Genomic DNA, 15,097 nt, shown 5'->3' with positions numbered 1-15,097 from the left:
TGTACTTAAGTATTTCCATTTTTCATTACTTTATACCTCCACTCCATTACATTACACTTAGTAACCAGTTACTTAATTTTATATGCAACTGGATAAAAAAAAATCAAAAATTCAGAATACATATACATATATATATAATATTGGATGCAATAATCGTTCCACCCCTAGTATTAATATATACTGTATCTGTGTAATTTTACTTTTCTTTAATTTATTGATACTTATTATTTAATATCAGATACTTTAAGACTATAAGTAATATATATTTGAGGGACTTTCACTTTTACCAAAGTAATATTTGTATTGTAATAACATATTTAGGTGCTTTTTACACGTTTGTGCTGTATTTAAGCATGTTTAATGCTGGGCGATATGTCCTTAAAATTGTATCCCAATACTTTTAGGCTTTATCACAATAACAATATATATCTTGAAATCTTGAAATATCCTCAAAAGCACTTCATAAATACAAAATCAAATTTCGCAATGTTTTTGTCCAAATTGAAACATTGAAACAATATAGTGGATCACTACTTGTACCTCAACCGAATATTAACACACTGAGATTTCAACTACATCATTTTACTGTAATGCAGCTTTTAACACCAGGAAAACACAACATTTATGCCATATTACAATATAATGACATCTAAGATTATATATAGTCTTATACCACAATAACAATATAATATCGATATATTGCCCAGTCCTAATGTAGGGTAACGAGTCTGCAGGAGCCCAAACGTAACATTAGAGTTAAGGGTTAGGGCAGCTGTCACATGTTCAGTCAGACACTTTGCTCTGCCAGCTGCGGATGAAGACAGCGGGAGGTGACATCTTGTTGGCACAGGAAGGAGATGATAGTGCCAGACATGACATGCGAACACCAGAATCTAACCTGCAGGGCAACAGCAGATCCTGACAAACACTGCGTGACAACTCCTTTCACTGGAAATGATATCTATTTTCGTCTATTTAGTTTAATCTCTCAAGAATAAAATGTACAAAATATGATGGCGGGCCTACCATGTTTCTCTGTCTGTCGGTCCAGATGAAGTGCGTCTTGAGCTGGAGGTGGAAATAGTTTCCTGCATGCCTGAGAGGCTCTGGCTGACCAGTGTCAGCCTCCAACGCACTGCTTTAATTAAGCCCCCTGTCCCCCTCGTCACGTTTTCTAGCAACCCTCACCTTCTGTCATCGTGGCGATACGCTGACCACATGCCTCCCGCCAAGGCCTCTCGCTTGTCAACAATTAACTGTTTCTCATTAGGTGTGAGAGAGAGGCACTTCCTCCACTCGGTCAGTTGTTAAGGCTCGTCATAGTTGTTAATGGGATTTATGGACTTTAATTGCAGCTGTCACTTTCCACTCCGCCAATGTCACGACCGGTGACGGCGATGAGAGCTGCAGTGGCGGCTGTGTGGGTACAAAGAGTGGTGGAGTTGTTAAGAGCGCTGCGTAGCTGCTCTGCATACGGGTTCAGGTTTTCATCGGTCTTCATGCTAATGAGCTGCTGCGATGATAAGCTCGGTGAACATATGTTCCGCTCTCTATGTCACTGTAATACTTCAAAGGTGCTCGGCTGATATTGCTTATTATGGTAATGAACATTCAACTTGATAATGGGCACTTTGAATCAACAAATAAAAGATTCAGAGCTGCTGGAATTCAGGTAACAGCCGGCTGCTAATGTGCGGGAAATGTTTGTTACATTTACATTTGGATTTAATGAAGTGTCTGTCTTTCTGTCTGTCTCTGTGGGTTTGTGCATGTGTGCGTGTGTGTGTGCAGGTACTCCAAGCTGTCAGACCCAGCTAACTGGCTGAAGATCAACAGGACCAATGGGCAGATCACCACCATGGCCCTGCTGGACCGAGAGTCCATGTACGTCAAAAACAATGTGTACGAGGCCACATTCCTAGCATTCGACAATGGTAAGTCCGGTAAGTCAGGATGAGTGTGTGTGTCGTGATTATTCGATAAACAGTAGAGAGTGTACAGGACGATAGAGGAACTCTAGCAGCGTGCACTGTTGGTGCAAAAGATGTCGATTAAACGCAGAGCACAGCAACAATTGTGGGTTATTTTGGCACTGAATTTAATGAATGAAAGTTGAATGTGTTTAATACGTCACACCCTTGTGACATTCCTGACAGATGACCTACAGTGTGAACTGTGATTGAGTCTATTCATATTTTGTACTGCATACAGTAAAAGAAATGTTCTTTGGTCTTCATTGCCCTGTCTCTGATAGGAGTAAAGAAGAAGATTATCAGTCACTGAAGGTCTTGAGTATCAGCCTTAGGTAGTGAAACAATGAACAGAGCTTAAGTACTAAAGCACTACAAATAGAGGTGCTTGCTCTGTGTGTAAGTAGGAGGGACCCAGGTGTTTTTCCTCCAGTGAGAAATGAGGGATTGGTTGCCCCCAAGCACACCAACTTAAGCTCAAAGTGTTGACTGTCTATTGATTCTGGAGCCCAGTGTCAACAAGGGGATATATTCCACTTTGATTGAAATTCTCTGTACTTATTCTACTCAAGCGAAGCGTAAGAAGCAACAAAGCACCCAGCCAATCATAACCGACAAGACGGTCGATGGGCCTTGGGGCCCGGGGCAATAGACCTTTACATAGTTGATGCACCAAGTTACTGTCTGATAGAGGAAAAAAGTTGAAATACCACACTGATGAGCTACTGGGGTAAAGTCCTTCTATGCTGCACTGCATCAGAAATTTTTGTTCAGCGTGCTGACAGTCTGTGTTCAGGGGGTTGTCAAGTGAATATCAAGGCCACAATATATCACTGCGGTCAGTCTGCTCAACAGAGCATTGCACATACGCTGTTCATCTGTAGTTTGGGCTTGGGTAATGTCATGATCAGGAGTGGTATCACTGAAGAATGCTGGTGACTGTCAGAAGCAGAAGAAAATTCAGATTCTCTACTCATATAAAATTAGTAATACTACAATGTAGTCATGCTTAGTTACAAGTAAATATGCTGCATTCAAAATTGTACTTAAGTTAAAGTATCAAAGTATTTAAGAAATGACACTGGATGCCGATTGTTTGTTTATGTTAGCGGACTCCGTGTAAATGTTTGTCAGACGTGATGCGTAACCACTGAACACAGTTTATTATATTGAACATTATATCGTAGGCAACTGAAACACTTAGCACATGTTAGCATTAAAGCAACATTATGTGGAAATTGACATTTTGCGCGAGTTGGCGCCCCACACAGTTTTGGAGTGCAACATCTCTGTCGTAAATACAAATCCCAGGTCTGTAACAATTGACAGGCCGTAATGTAGGTGCTAACAAACAAACTCATCACTTCATTACAATGTTATGTGTTGAAAACTTGTGTCTCGAGGTAAACATGTATGTAAGACTGTGATCCTTGTACTGATGCTTTTGTGTCTAAAATCTGAATCTTCTGAATCTGAAATCTGAATCTTCAAAGATCTAGTTGCAATAAGGTTCCCATAAATCTAGTGGACTAGAAGTGTAGTAGAAGTATATTACATCTTAAAATTAGAATACTCAGTTAAGTACCTCAGATTGACACTTAAGTGCAGTATTCGGTGATTGCAGTAAAATAAAGGCATAAATATTTCAGACTGCTGCTTTTATTTGAATCATTTCACAGTTACTTTTAAAGCTTGCTGGAGTCTTTTGATAATTTTTGCAGTAATTTGAACCAAATCCCAGTGATAATAACATTAAAATAAAAGAGACTATCATTTATGTGCTGATTTGTTCTGCTTAATTCACTGCCTACACTTCTGCCTATGCTTGAATGACTTGCAGCCCCTGAAAACGAAGTATATCTCCATGACATTAAATATTAATGACTGAATGAGCAACAATCAAAGTAAAACTTTAGAAGAAATCATCCATCTGTATTATTTATTACAAGAGTTTAGCAGTGAAAAGCTCGGTTGTCTGCTTCACTGGGACTTTTTGGGTGTGGTTTGATTAGATCTGATCGATAGTATTCGACAGATTATTAATGAATTCAGCTAAACCAGAGATGTTAAAGCTGGGGTCGATAAGCTCAAAGAAACCAGCAAGAGCAAGCTAAGTTTTGAAAGTATCCCAGTAATCCCAAACCCTCTCTTCAAGGCCACTCTGAAACACATGAGCGTGCACTGCCTGACTACTCTGACACCATCTGTCCAGTAGCTCTCAATGACCAGCTGGGAGATGTGTTAGCGGCTAATTCACTATGCTCAACGAGCTCTCTTAGCATTCTACGCCTAATAAACACATAAACAAACAACTCTGCTAAATAGTAAGATGCTACAATCATATAAACACAAGAAAACTAGCTGTCACAAAAATACCTTAGTCTCACGAGGCTACCTGGTGTGACAGTCAGTCCTAACTGCTGTAGGGGTGTGCTTTGTGCTAACGTTAGCCGCTAAACAACAGTCTGTCATTGCTGCTGCTGCTCACTCACTGCTGAAAAACAAGCTCAGAGCGAGCGCAGCACATCGGTGTCATCATTAACCATATCCAACTACTTAATGTTCCTATGATTTCTTTTTTTTTTGCGTTGCGTTGTGTTTTTATCACATACGTCTTGCTCCATATCTCACCTACACATCAGTATCAGGCCCACAAGTGGCAGAAAAAAGGCATTTGGAGGTATTTTTTTGGTATTAGAGTTTAAAGGGAATTTTTAGGTCCACAACATCCATTTTAAGTCCACTACATTTACATTTAACTTCCTGGAAAATCATAAAAAACGTTGATGACTCATCCCGCAGTCGGGGGTGTATGTTAATTTTCTGTCCAATAAAAGCTTCCTTTATTTTATGACGCTGCCATAGATGTATAAAAAGAAGAACATCGCCAGAGGCGTGTGTTGCTGGGGATCCACCTCACTCATAACTTTACAAGAACACAACTTTATAACTCAGAAGAAATCTATAGAACTTAGAGAAATCTATAACTTTGTGGAGAAAATATTTTCTAGTTTTACCTCTGCCTCCGAGAACCACGACCGAGGTCAGTTACAGTACCGTGGTGATTTATGGAGTTTCCTGGTAGCTTTATTGCTAAAGTAAATGCTAAATGTAGTTAGCTGCCGGTAACCCAGTAAGCGGTCCTTGCTGACTCAGCCTCAGGTTGCCAAGTTCCAAACCAGCTCGATACTGTATTCCCTTCGTCAAACTAGCCCCCGTCTTTTCTGAGGCAGTATTTTTCCATCCTGGTCCAACGCGTCCATGGAGATTCAGCGGCGGCGACTCAGCCACGAGGGGCTCGGGTCGGGCATAACGCACATTCCGCGCTATTGGCTGCTTCCTGTTTTTTACAGGAAACACGTTTGGTGTTTAAGGTTGTTAAGAGATTTTCTATAAATATAACAAAACAATGCTTCTAGAGCTGCCAACCCTGCCAGACAGTGTTGTGTTCATGTAGGACACGATCACTCAAAGACATGATCGTTTCTCACTTTCAGTCAGAGTTAAATATTTAACCTCCCACTAGAGTTCACCGTCGATACAAATGTTTTCACTGTTTTTTACATTCCGCCAACTTGAGAAGCAAAACAACTCCAAGTTCACTTTTCTGTTTTTTTTTTTAAAGCAAGCAGTGCACTTAAAAAACAATGAGGCGCTTATTCCCAGCGCCGGGTTGTACAGCATGAAGAGCAACAGAAGCAGCGTGGCAGATAAACAACATTTCTCCATCAGTTTAAGTGCAGTTCACTGATTGTGTGCGCTGTAATCAAAGCACATTAGAGAGTTTGCTGTTAATGCATAAAACATCAGAAATGTGTCTCCCGACCTGATGGTTCTGTTCTGCTCTGGCAGTCGTGAGAAACCCTGAATAAGTTATGATGAGCTTGTGTTGCTGGATGCAGTGAAGGGTTAGCCTTTGAGTCATTTCCCAGTGGGCTTTGCAGAGTGCAGATAACAACATAACAGCAATCTTTGTGTAAGTGTTGTCCCCTCCAATGTGAGTCTCGCCTCAGCCGTTTCACAAAGCAGCCAGTTCTAAACACGAGGACTAAAAAATGCATGTGTCCTTTCATTTGTTCTGGCTGTTTATGTTTGGGTGCTCCACTACAAATGTGCGCAGTATTGCCCCTCCACTTTCGGCTCCTCAGTAAACAAAACCCTTTTCTTCCCGATTGTTTGTCTGCCTGTACGCCTCATTTTCTCACCTCCACACATGAATCAGCTGAAGAAACGTAATTGAAATGAAAGGATGCTTTTCGCCCTTCTTCTCCTGTAGCATTCTCACCGCGCCGTCTCTCAAGTCCGCTTTCCTGCCTTTTGCTCCATCTCCACTCGTTTAATCTTTACTCCTCTGTCTCGCAAGTGTTCACTCCTCTCTCAGGCGCCACATTATCATCTCACCATCTCATCCTTTTGATCTCTCTCTCCTCTCGCCTCCCCTCAGGCTCGCCTCAAGCCAGCGGGACAGGCACCCTCCAGATCTACCTGATTGACGTGAACGACAACGCGCCGGTGCTGATACCCCGGGAGGCACAGGTGTGCGAGCGAGCGCGCCCCAACTCCAGGATCAACATCACAGCCTCTGACGCCGACGCCGACCCCAACGTGGGGCCCTTTGTCTTCGAGCTGCCTTCTTTCCCTGCCAGCGTTCGCCGCAACTGGACTATTTCCAGGCTCAGCGGTAATTAAATGCTCTACATTTTGCATTCATATTTAACTCACCCTTGTGATGTAACATTCAGGAGGTACGTGTGTGAATGATATATAACCGTTCCACATCCCCAGCTGAATTAAACCATAAACTTAACAGATGGAATGCAAAACCCCTCCGCAGAATAACTGGCGACATCAATCAGGGGACCAGGGATTGCTGTAAGCTGTGAGAGAAGCCCAAGTTTAACAAAATGTCTCACAAAGCTCACAGTGAGAGACGCGGGTGCCATCCAGTGTTGACGTACGATCCATCGTTTGTGACAAATGAGATCCATTCATCTCTCCGTCCCCCGAGCAACCGATCTGTCACCTAATCCACCCAGATGGATGTATCACAGCAGTTGTCTTGAGGACAAATCTGATCACATACCTGGATTCTTCTCCCACCGAGGCTCTTGTCTTAGCTTGACTGAGTGATAGATGCTGAAGGTTATACGTTCTGTTGGGGTTTTTTTTTCAGTGCCTCCTCACATGTATACATGTCAGAATGATTGCTATGCAGTTTGCCTGGTTGCAGCTTTTATTTGGGATGTCATTCACTGGTACCTACGCACATGATGACATGATATCCTGCGGTAAACAAAATGTAATTTCTCTGCAGTACACTGTCTAATCGTGTTTTCTTCTTCTTCTCCATGCCTTTTCCCCTCCCACTCACTCCCCCTCCATCTCTTAATGTTTCCCCTCTTCCCAACTGTTTTCTCTCCATCATCGTCGCTGCCTCTCTCTCACTCTCCAGGTGACTATGCTCAGCTGAGGCTAAGGATTCCTTACCTGGAGGCGAGTATGTACGAGATCCCCATCATCGTGTCCGATTCGGGGAACCCTCCTTTGTCCAACCGCTCTGTGATCAGGGTCAAAGTTTGTCCCTGTGATGATAACGGGGACTGCAGCGCCACGGGGGCCGTGGCAGCCGCCGGCCTCGGCACCGGGGCCATCATCGCTATACTCATCTGCATCATCATACTGCTCAGTGAGTACAACACAGTGGGATCATTACAATAACAGCAAAATGTTACTGCCACCTTTCCTCTATGACAACTGCTCAGTGCCAGTATCCTCTGTTGACTGCTACTGCTGCTGTGTGTTTTTTCACAGGCATGGTGCTGTTGTTTGTGGTGTGGATGAAGCGCAGAGAGAAGGAGCGGCAGGCGAAGCCCCTGCTGATCGACCCCGAGGACGACGTCAGAGACAACATCCTCAAATATGATGAGGAGGGAGGAGGAGAGGAGGACCAGGTAGATCGTAAATATATACACAATCAACAACAGCTGTTCACCAGCAGTGGCATCTTGAGAAATTTGAATCGCTCGAACACAAATCGCCTTTTCAAATTCACCGTCTCCTACAGACTGTCTTGAATTTATTGATAGATCTAAACTGACGCTAGTCTGGTCACTTATGCACCATGTGACAAATGACAAAAGAGACACAAGTCAGACTAACACCCATTGGTAGAAGACGAGTTCTTGTACATGTAAAACGGCAAGTCAGCACCAACGGGAGCTCCTCTCTCCCACAGAAAACACTGCTCCTGAAGTGTCTGAAACGCCTTGTCTGTAGTCCCTCCTTTAATTCTGCGACTTTGTGACATCACACTACATCACCATGTCACACATTAGCGTAATTTATGCCTATAATCAGAGTAGAAGTGAAGTAAACTGGAAGGTGAAAACATGACAGAGCCAACCGGAGACACAGTGAGCAGTGCTGGCTCAGGCCTATGTCAGCTGACCAATCAGAGCAGACTGGGTATTGGGTGATAAAGCACTGGACAGTATGAGAAAACTGATGTGTTTCTTTTTTTTTGAGCATCAAAGCATGTAAACCTATTCTAGCAGTAAAACAAAATAAAATGGTGAACCTGAAAATGGGCATTACATGTCTCCTTTAATAAGATCAATCAGTTACAGATGGGGTGAGCTGTTGACCTCAGTCATGTTAATTTGTATACACTTGTTGATCATTTTTGTGATTAATCAATCAATAGTTTTGTTTATGAAAGTCAGTAAATAGTGAAAAACAATAAGCAAAAAAATATTATTTTCCACAGTTCTGATGAATTGTCTGTCTGAGCATTGCAGCTCCACCTTAAAGGATAAGTACCGTTTTTTACAACCTGGACCTTATTTCTGGCAACAGATATGGTCATTTACTCACCCAGATAACTTTGGTGTCATTCGGCGTCGTTCGGACGAAATTAGATCCAGTGTAGCGGCGATATATCCATATAATGGGAGAGACGGGGCAGCGACACACAGCCTCTATATAACACATTATCTGCCACGAAACTAGTTCATTTCATCAATATTTTGTTATGAAATGCTAGCGCTATTAGCCTCTGAGTCCGGGCTCGTCCGTTATCAACATCCGGGGTCTGTAGGCTGATCTACTACCTCTGACCTGGAAGATGTCGTCTCTGAGCTGCGCGCGCACCCGCGACAGCGCGCCTTGTTTACCTGTAGCTGCTACTGCTAGTTTGACCCCGGATGTTCATAACGGACGAGCCCGGACTCAGAGGGGAATAGCGCTAGCATATCGTAACAAAATATTAGTGAAATTAACTAGTTTCGTGGCAGATAATGCGTTATATAGAGGCTGTGTGTCGCTGCCCCGTCTCTCCCATTATATGGATATATCGCCGCTACACTGGATCTAATTTCGTCCGAACGACGCCGAATGACACCAAAGTTATCTGGGTGAGTAAATGACCATATCTTTTGCCAGAAATAAGGTCCAGGTTGTAAAAAACGGTACTTATCCTTTAAGTAAATAAAAGTCGACCACAAATATGAGATCAAAACTTTCCAAATAAAAGAAGCCAATGTTGAAACAAGACTTGTGATGATGTGAAACATACATTAACACATCTGGCTCTGTGGAGCATCACTCAAAACACCTTGAAGGCTCCTAAAACCTTCAAACTGCATTTCAGTCTGAGCACCGCCCCAGTAACTTCCTCTGAAACAATTCCTTTCTCAGTCGAATCCGTTAAAGAACGAGCCTTTACATTTATTAATCCTGCTCCTTCCATCGGCTGTGATGCTAAATAAAAAAACAAGGCGCCAGCTACGCCGATAGGAGACATTTTAAAGTCTCCCGCTGAGTTCAAAGTACTTCCTGAGGAGAAATAACCCAGCCTGTGCCTTTTTAAACATACTGCATTCACGTGTCACATCAATATGAGCCCTCAGGTGTTTGTATTAAAAAACAACTTAATTATTGAAGGCATAATGTGCAGGATTGTCAACTCGTACGAAAACAATTGGAGAATCGGTTTTTGTTTCTCTGATTCGCTGCTTTGTTCTCGCTAAAACTGCTCCGTCTCGCCTGTTGAGCCGGTGAGGAGGGGCCGACAGCAACCGACGGCTTACTAAAATTAAATCCGTTGACAGTCAGCGAACACAGAGAATTAGTCAGCGTACTATAAAAGTAAAATAATCATGAAAAAGATTGAGAGAGGCTTGTTCGGCTCGACCGCAGATAGAGTCTTCAGAGAACAGAATGTACTTTTCGAAAAAAGTGAGCGAGACTTGGAAGAAAATGTTTTCAGGGTGCAGCCTGCCCTCCGCCTCACAGAACAAGTGCTCCGGACGAAAACGCTGCTTGGCTTGAATTCCACGTACAGTCGACTGTGCAACTCTTTCTGTATGACAAGCCCTTTCTCTGCCCAGAAAGCCTTATATAAGTTCTACACCCACGTCACACCACCTCTTCTTATCTAAAGCCATTTTCGAAATAAATGAAAACCTTCAACAATGTTAGGCTTCAACGGCTTTGATTAATTCAGAAATGTATGATTAATTATGCCTTTTTTGATACTTCCCAACACCCACACTCACACCAGCCGCCGAGTGCATAAACACACACCGGCATCAGATGGCTGCAGTGTATGGAGACATATTGTGTGAGGATTTAGTAGGTACAATTATTTATCCGCTGCAGGAGAGCAGTTAGGAGAACTCAGCTACCCGCTCTATTTACAGCACACAGTTAAACACTTTACAGCGTTTAGGAACACAGGCCATTCATTTGTTACGTACCGTTTAGTTTAGACTCACAGAAATCAGCAATGGATATAAACTGAACAGCAAGGACACATCGCAGTGAGAATAAACAGCACATAAATATTAGTTTTTATTACGTATTAGAGTTCTGAGAGAGAACAAGCGTGTAACGATGACTCGGAGACGTCACCCCGCGTGATCGGTGAACACGCTTGGAGCCGCAGTGTGTTTTTGAGTCTTCATGCGATGAATTCAACAGTAACTCACGGGACATAAATGTTTGATCAAAACCACAGCTCTGAGTGTTAACATGTTGCAAGCGCTTCCACTATTTCTTCCTCTAACACCCCTGTCTCTAACATTAGAACGCTATGAATTGTGGGTAACTCCCTCAAGCGAAGTCTGCAGCGCCGCAGATTTACAAAAAGGGCTCAATCGTCCGTCAGAGAGCACAGATCCGTAGCACAGATTGCCCTGCAGGTCGGACCTGAGCCCTCGCAGACTTCACAGGAGTGCACATCAAAGTGTGTGAGGGCGGACAATGAGACCGGGCCAACGGATGTACCAGCTTCAAAACTGAGCTCCAGAATCGCTGAATAGAAAAGGGTTAATCACTTGGGAACAATTTGTTCATTGACCTTGCTAAAGGCTTTTTAGAAGAAACTTTAGTGTCACCCCCAAACAAAGAAATGCTTTTTATTTTTTTATCTTACCTGTAGTGCTGTTTATCCATCTAGATGGTTTTGGTGTGAGTGGCTTATAGATATTATAGATATTTAAAGATGTCTTCCTTCTCTTTAATATGATGGAACTAGATAGCACTCGGCTTGTGGTGCATACAGTACAAAGCATACAGTACATTTGAAAATCTCAACAGAAATCATGACCCGGTTACTCGAGATAATCCACAGACTTTGTTGTGAGCAGTTTCATGTAGGAACTATTTTTTTCTACACCATATCACTGCACAGAAGGAAACGTGCACCTACTCATGAGGCTCGGACAGGATGTAAGCATTAATGACACCCTCCTCGGATGAGATGTAACGTTACCTAGCTAGTTAGCTTAGTTAGCTAGCCTCTCAACCAGTGAGTAGATGCACTCATCCTTCTGAGCAGTGATAGAGAAAGAAAACAGTTCCTATGTGGATTATCTTGAGTAACCAGGTCATGATTCTGGAAAGAAACATTGCTTTTGAGTTTTTTCAAACTCTTTGAGCACCACACGCCGAGTGCCATCTAGTTCCATTATATGTGACAGAAGGCAGACATCTCTACAGCTGATATCTCTAAAATTTGACAACTCACACCTAAACATAATGGATAAATAACCCTACAGGCAAGAGGATGAATATGTTTTTTTTTGTTATTTTGGGGTGGACTGTCCCTTTAACGGTGGAGTACTAGTCAGTAATCCAGAAAAAATATGCAGATTTGCCAAAAGTAGAAAACAAAAGTCACATAAAAGAACAAGACGATTAGGATGAAGCATTTCTAAACATTTCCTCTCCGTCCAGGACTACGACCTGAGCCAGCTGCAGCAGCCCGAGTCTTTAGACCACATCATCAACAAGCCGGCGGGGGTGCGCAGGGTGGACGAAAGACCTGTGATTGCTGAGTCGCAGTACCCCATCAGACCCAGTCTGCCCCACCCCGGAGATATAGGAGACTTCATTAATGATGTAAGTTCAAAAGTAGAGGAGAAATGTTTGGTGTTGTTTCCATAACTTCTGTTTCTAAGCTGCACAGTCCAGCAGTTTTCACAGACGGTTAATGCTACCTCTTTGAGGTGACTCATACAAAAGTTTAAACAACATGAGTTCTGACGGCTGAAAGATTCCCTTTTTTGGGGGATTATTTTTAAATGTTTCAAGAAAAATGTGCTGATTCACTTTACTTTTGTATCCTTGTCAGCAGGGATGCTGCTAGAAGTATTTGGCCGGTGTACACAGCTCGATGTCTGGCTCTGAAACAGCATTCAGACCCTGATAGAACATTAAAACTCTAATGGCTGGTTGAGCAAGATGAGACACTGTTTATTGCGGCGTTTACAGTCTGCGAAAAAACATCAGCTCCATCATATTGTTGGTGAACAACAATGACTGGCCTGAGTCCAGTTTTGCTAAAGAACCATCCTGCTGCAGTTATACAGTCTGAACACACAGAAGATGAAACACTGCAACTGTAAGCCGATCAGTCATTTTCTGTCTGTGTGTGTGTCTCCAGGGTCTGAGGGCAGCAGACAACGACCCCACAGCTCCTCCCTACGACTCCCTGCTGGTGTTCGACTACGAGGGCAGCGGTTCGACCGCCGGCTCGGTCAGCTCGCTCAACTCCATCAGCTCAGGGGACCAGGACTACGACTACCTCAACGACTGGGGCCCTCGCTTCAAGAAGCTGGCCGACCTCTACGGAGGAGGGGACGACGACTGAGAGCGGAGAGGGGGGCTGGGTGGGGCTGCGGCAGGGGTCGGGAGAGGCGGGGTCGGTTGGATGGACGCTCCTAGAAACCACGGGCAGGGGCCGGGAACATGACGAAGGCTCTGGCGGTAGACATGTGAGGAACAGACCCTCACAGCGACCGAGCCCGCAAACATGAAATCCGCTGCAACGCAACTGTATTCTGGCTTTATATTTTTTAGTGGCGAGTTTGTAGTGTGATGTTTTCTTTTTTTTCTTTTTTGTTGTTCTCTCACCGCGCTGGACCCGGAGCTCTCTGGGGACGAATCAAGGCGGTCGTGAGAGACACGAGTAGTGAATTTGTGCTTTGATTGATTGTTAAAACGAAAACCATCTCTTGCTTTAGTCTCACACTGAAGAGAATGTTTTTGGGAAGACGCTCTCTGACTCTCTCTCTTTCACTCTGTCAACTTGAATTTCCTTAGAACAGAAGCACTGTCATTTTATAAAGTGCCTTTTGTGGTGTGTTTTTGTATCAGACTCCTGCTATCTCAGGATCGGTTGCCATTCGTGCAGTACAGTGGAGGCACGTTTTCTCATCGCCTCCCCCCCCTCTCCCCTGCGCTCCTCAAACCAGCCCTGCCTGTCACTCTCCTCCTCCCCTTCACGGAGGTGCGGACGAACAACCCCAGCAGCCAGTCCCAGGAGGGAGGGACACGACCAGGGCAGACTATCGGATATCATAACCCAGTGAATTACAGCCCAAAAGAAGCCACTAAGAGTTGTTGCGGGGAAGACAAGCCTCTTCTCCAAGGACCTGCTCAGTTTGACTTTCACAAGCATCACCTGTCGACACGCTGACATTGTGTGAGACCATTTTTATACATGTGGGGGTTTTTCTAATTTAGTGGAGAATGCCTGCCTTTTCCCTCTGTGGACTCATGAGTTTAGGAGCCTTTATGTTGAGACGCTTGCCTGCCCTGTACGGTTTTGTGTTGCTTTCTCCACAGTGTAAAGCTTCTGTAGGCATGATCTGATTAGTCAGACAGTGTAAGAAAAGTGGAACTTGGAACAAAAGGCATTTGGGAAAGATTGTTTTTTTTGTTTGTTTTTTTTGGTCGCCTTGAACATTCCCGTTTTTTATAGGCCAACAAAACTATTAAAAGGTGCATGATTTTTTTTTTCAAAATGTTTTACTTAAAGCACTTGTTACTATGTGGTGAGAATGTGAAAATAGTCAGCAGAAACTATATGAATATACTCTGTATAAAGACACTGAGAAAATAAAAATACTGTAAGATACCTATTTTTGAAGTATTGACGACATAAAAGTTGCTGCTCTTTCTCCAGCTCTTCACTGGGCTTGGGGGATTTTTGGCCCGTTCATTTTTAATATGTGGATATTTTTATTTCTTTGTCTTCTGTTGAAGCGTTATTCCATTTTTTAAGATGCCTGCTTAAACATGATTTGCTCTTTTTTTTTTATTTTGAGATTGTTTTCTAAAAAAAAAAGGAAAAAAAAGCTTTGTTATACTCCTTTTATATGTGAAAACACAGCCTTCCCCTTTCACTCTGTGTTGTGTCTCGGACAGACGTGTCCCTCCTGTTGGCCCCTCGGCCTCGGGACGGTGGAAGGATCATTAGCCATGCCTGCTGATAGTTGTTCTATTATTCAGTGTCCTGGAATTCTTTTCTTCATTCATCTAGATACTGGATGTGTGCTTCAGAAAATAAACAAGACATGTTTTGAAAGTGTGCCATCTTTTTTTTTTATATTCCCTACCTGCATCATCTTCGGTTGGACGCTGAACTGAGGTCATTTAAAATATGTCACTCAAAGCTTTAAAATATAACGGGCCTCTGTTGTCTTTAAAATTGTCCTTTTATTAAAGGAGACCTAGTATGCTTTTTTGTTTGTTTTGTTTTATATGTTCTTGTGAATGTAAAAGTTAAAAGGGGTCAAAGTCTGCACGTCAACATGTCAGACATTTGAATAATTATGCCTCGC

The 15,097-nt window shown here is 43.1% G+C and overlaps 1 protein-coding gene across 2 annotated transcripts in view; it reads left to right on the top strand.

The window, feature by feature from the left end:
• Window positions 1–14,842, top strand: part of cdh4 (cadherin 4, type 1, R-cadherin (retinal)) — a 216,229-nt gene extending 201,387 nt beyond the window's left edge. The window contains exons 12-17 of one of the 2 annotated variants that reach the window (XM_084349378.1): window positions 1,792–1,934; window positions 6,415–6,651; window positions 7,423–7,656; window positions 7,782–7,921; window positions 12,207–12,371; window positions 12,916–14,842. In XM_084349378.1, coding sequence (XP_084205504.1) covers window positions 1,792–1,934; window positions 6,415–6,651; window positions 7,423–7,656; window positions 7,782–7,921; window positions 12,207–12,371; window positions 12,916–13,122 — 1,126 coding nt within the window. In that variant the 3' untranslated portion in view covers window positions 13,123–14,842. Of the gene's footprint in view, window positions 1–1,791; window positions 1,944–6,414; window positions 6,652–7,422; window positions 7,657–7,781; window positions 7,922–12,206; window positions 12,372–12,915 lie in introns of both variants that reach the window. The other variant, XM_084349377.1, reaches the window with a different exon arrangement.
• Window positions 14,843–15,097: the final 255 nt, after the last annotated feature.

This window comes from Pagrus pagrus (assembly GCF_965226575.1).
Source record: "Pagrus pagrus genome assembly, chromosome: 3".
Classification (NCBI taxonomy): domain Eukaryota; kingdom Metazoa; phylum Chordata; class Actinopteri; order Spariformes; family Sparidae; genus Pagrus; species Pagrus pagrus.
Note: the sequence above shows the minus strand (reverse complement) of the source record. Positions and strands in the feature narration are given on the sequence as shown.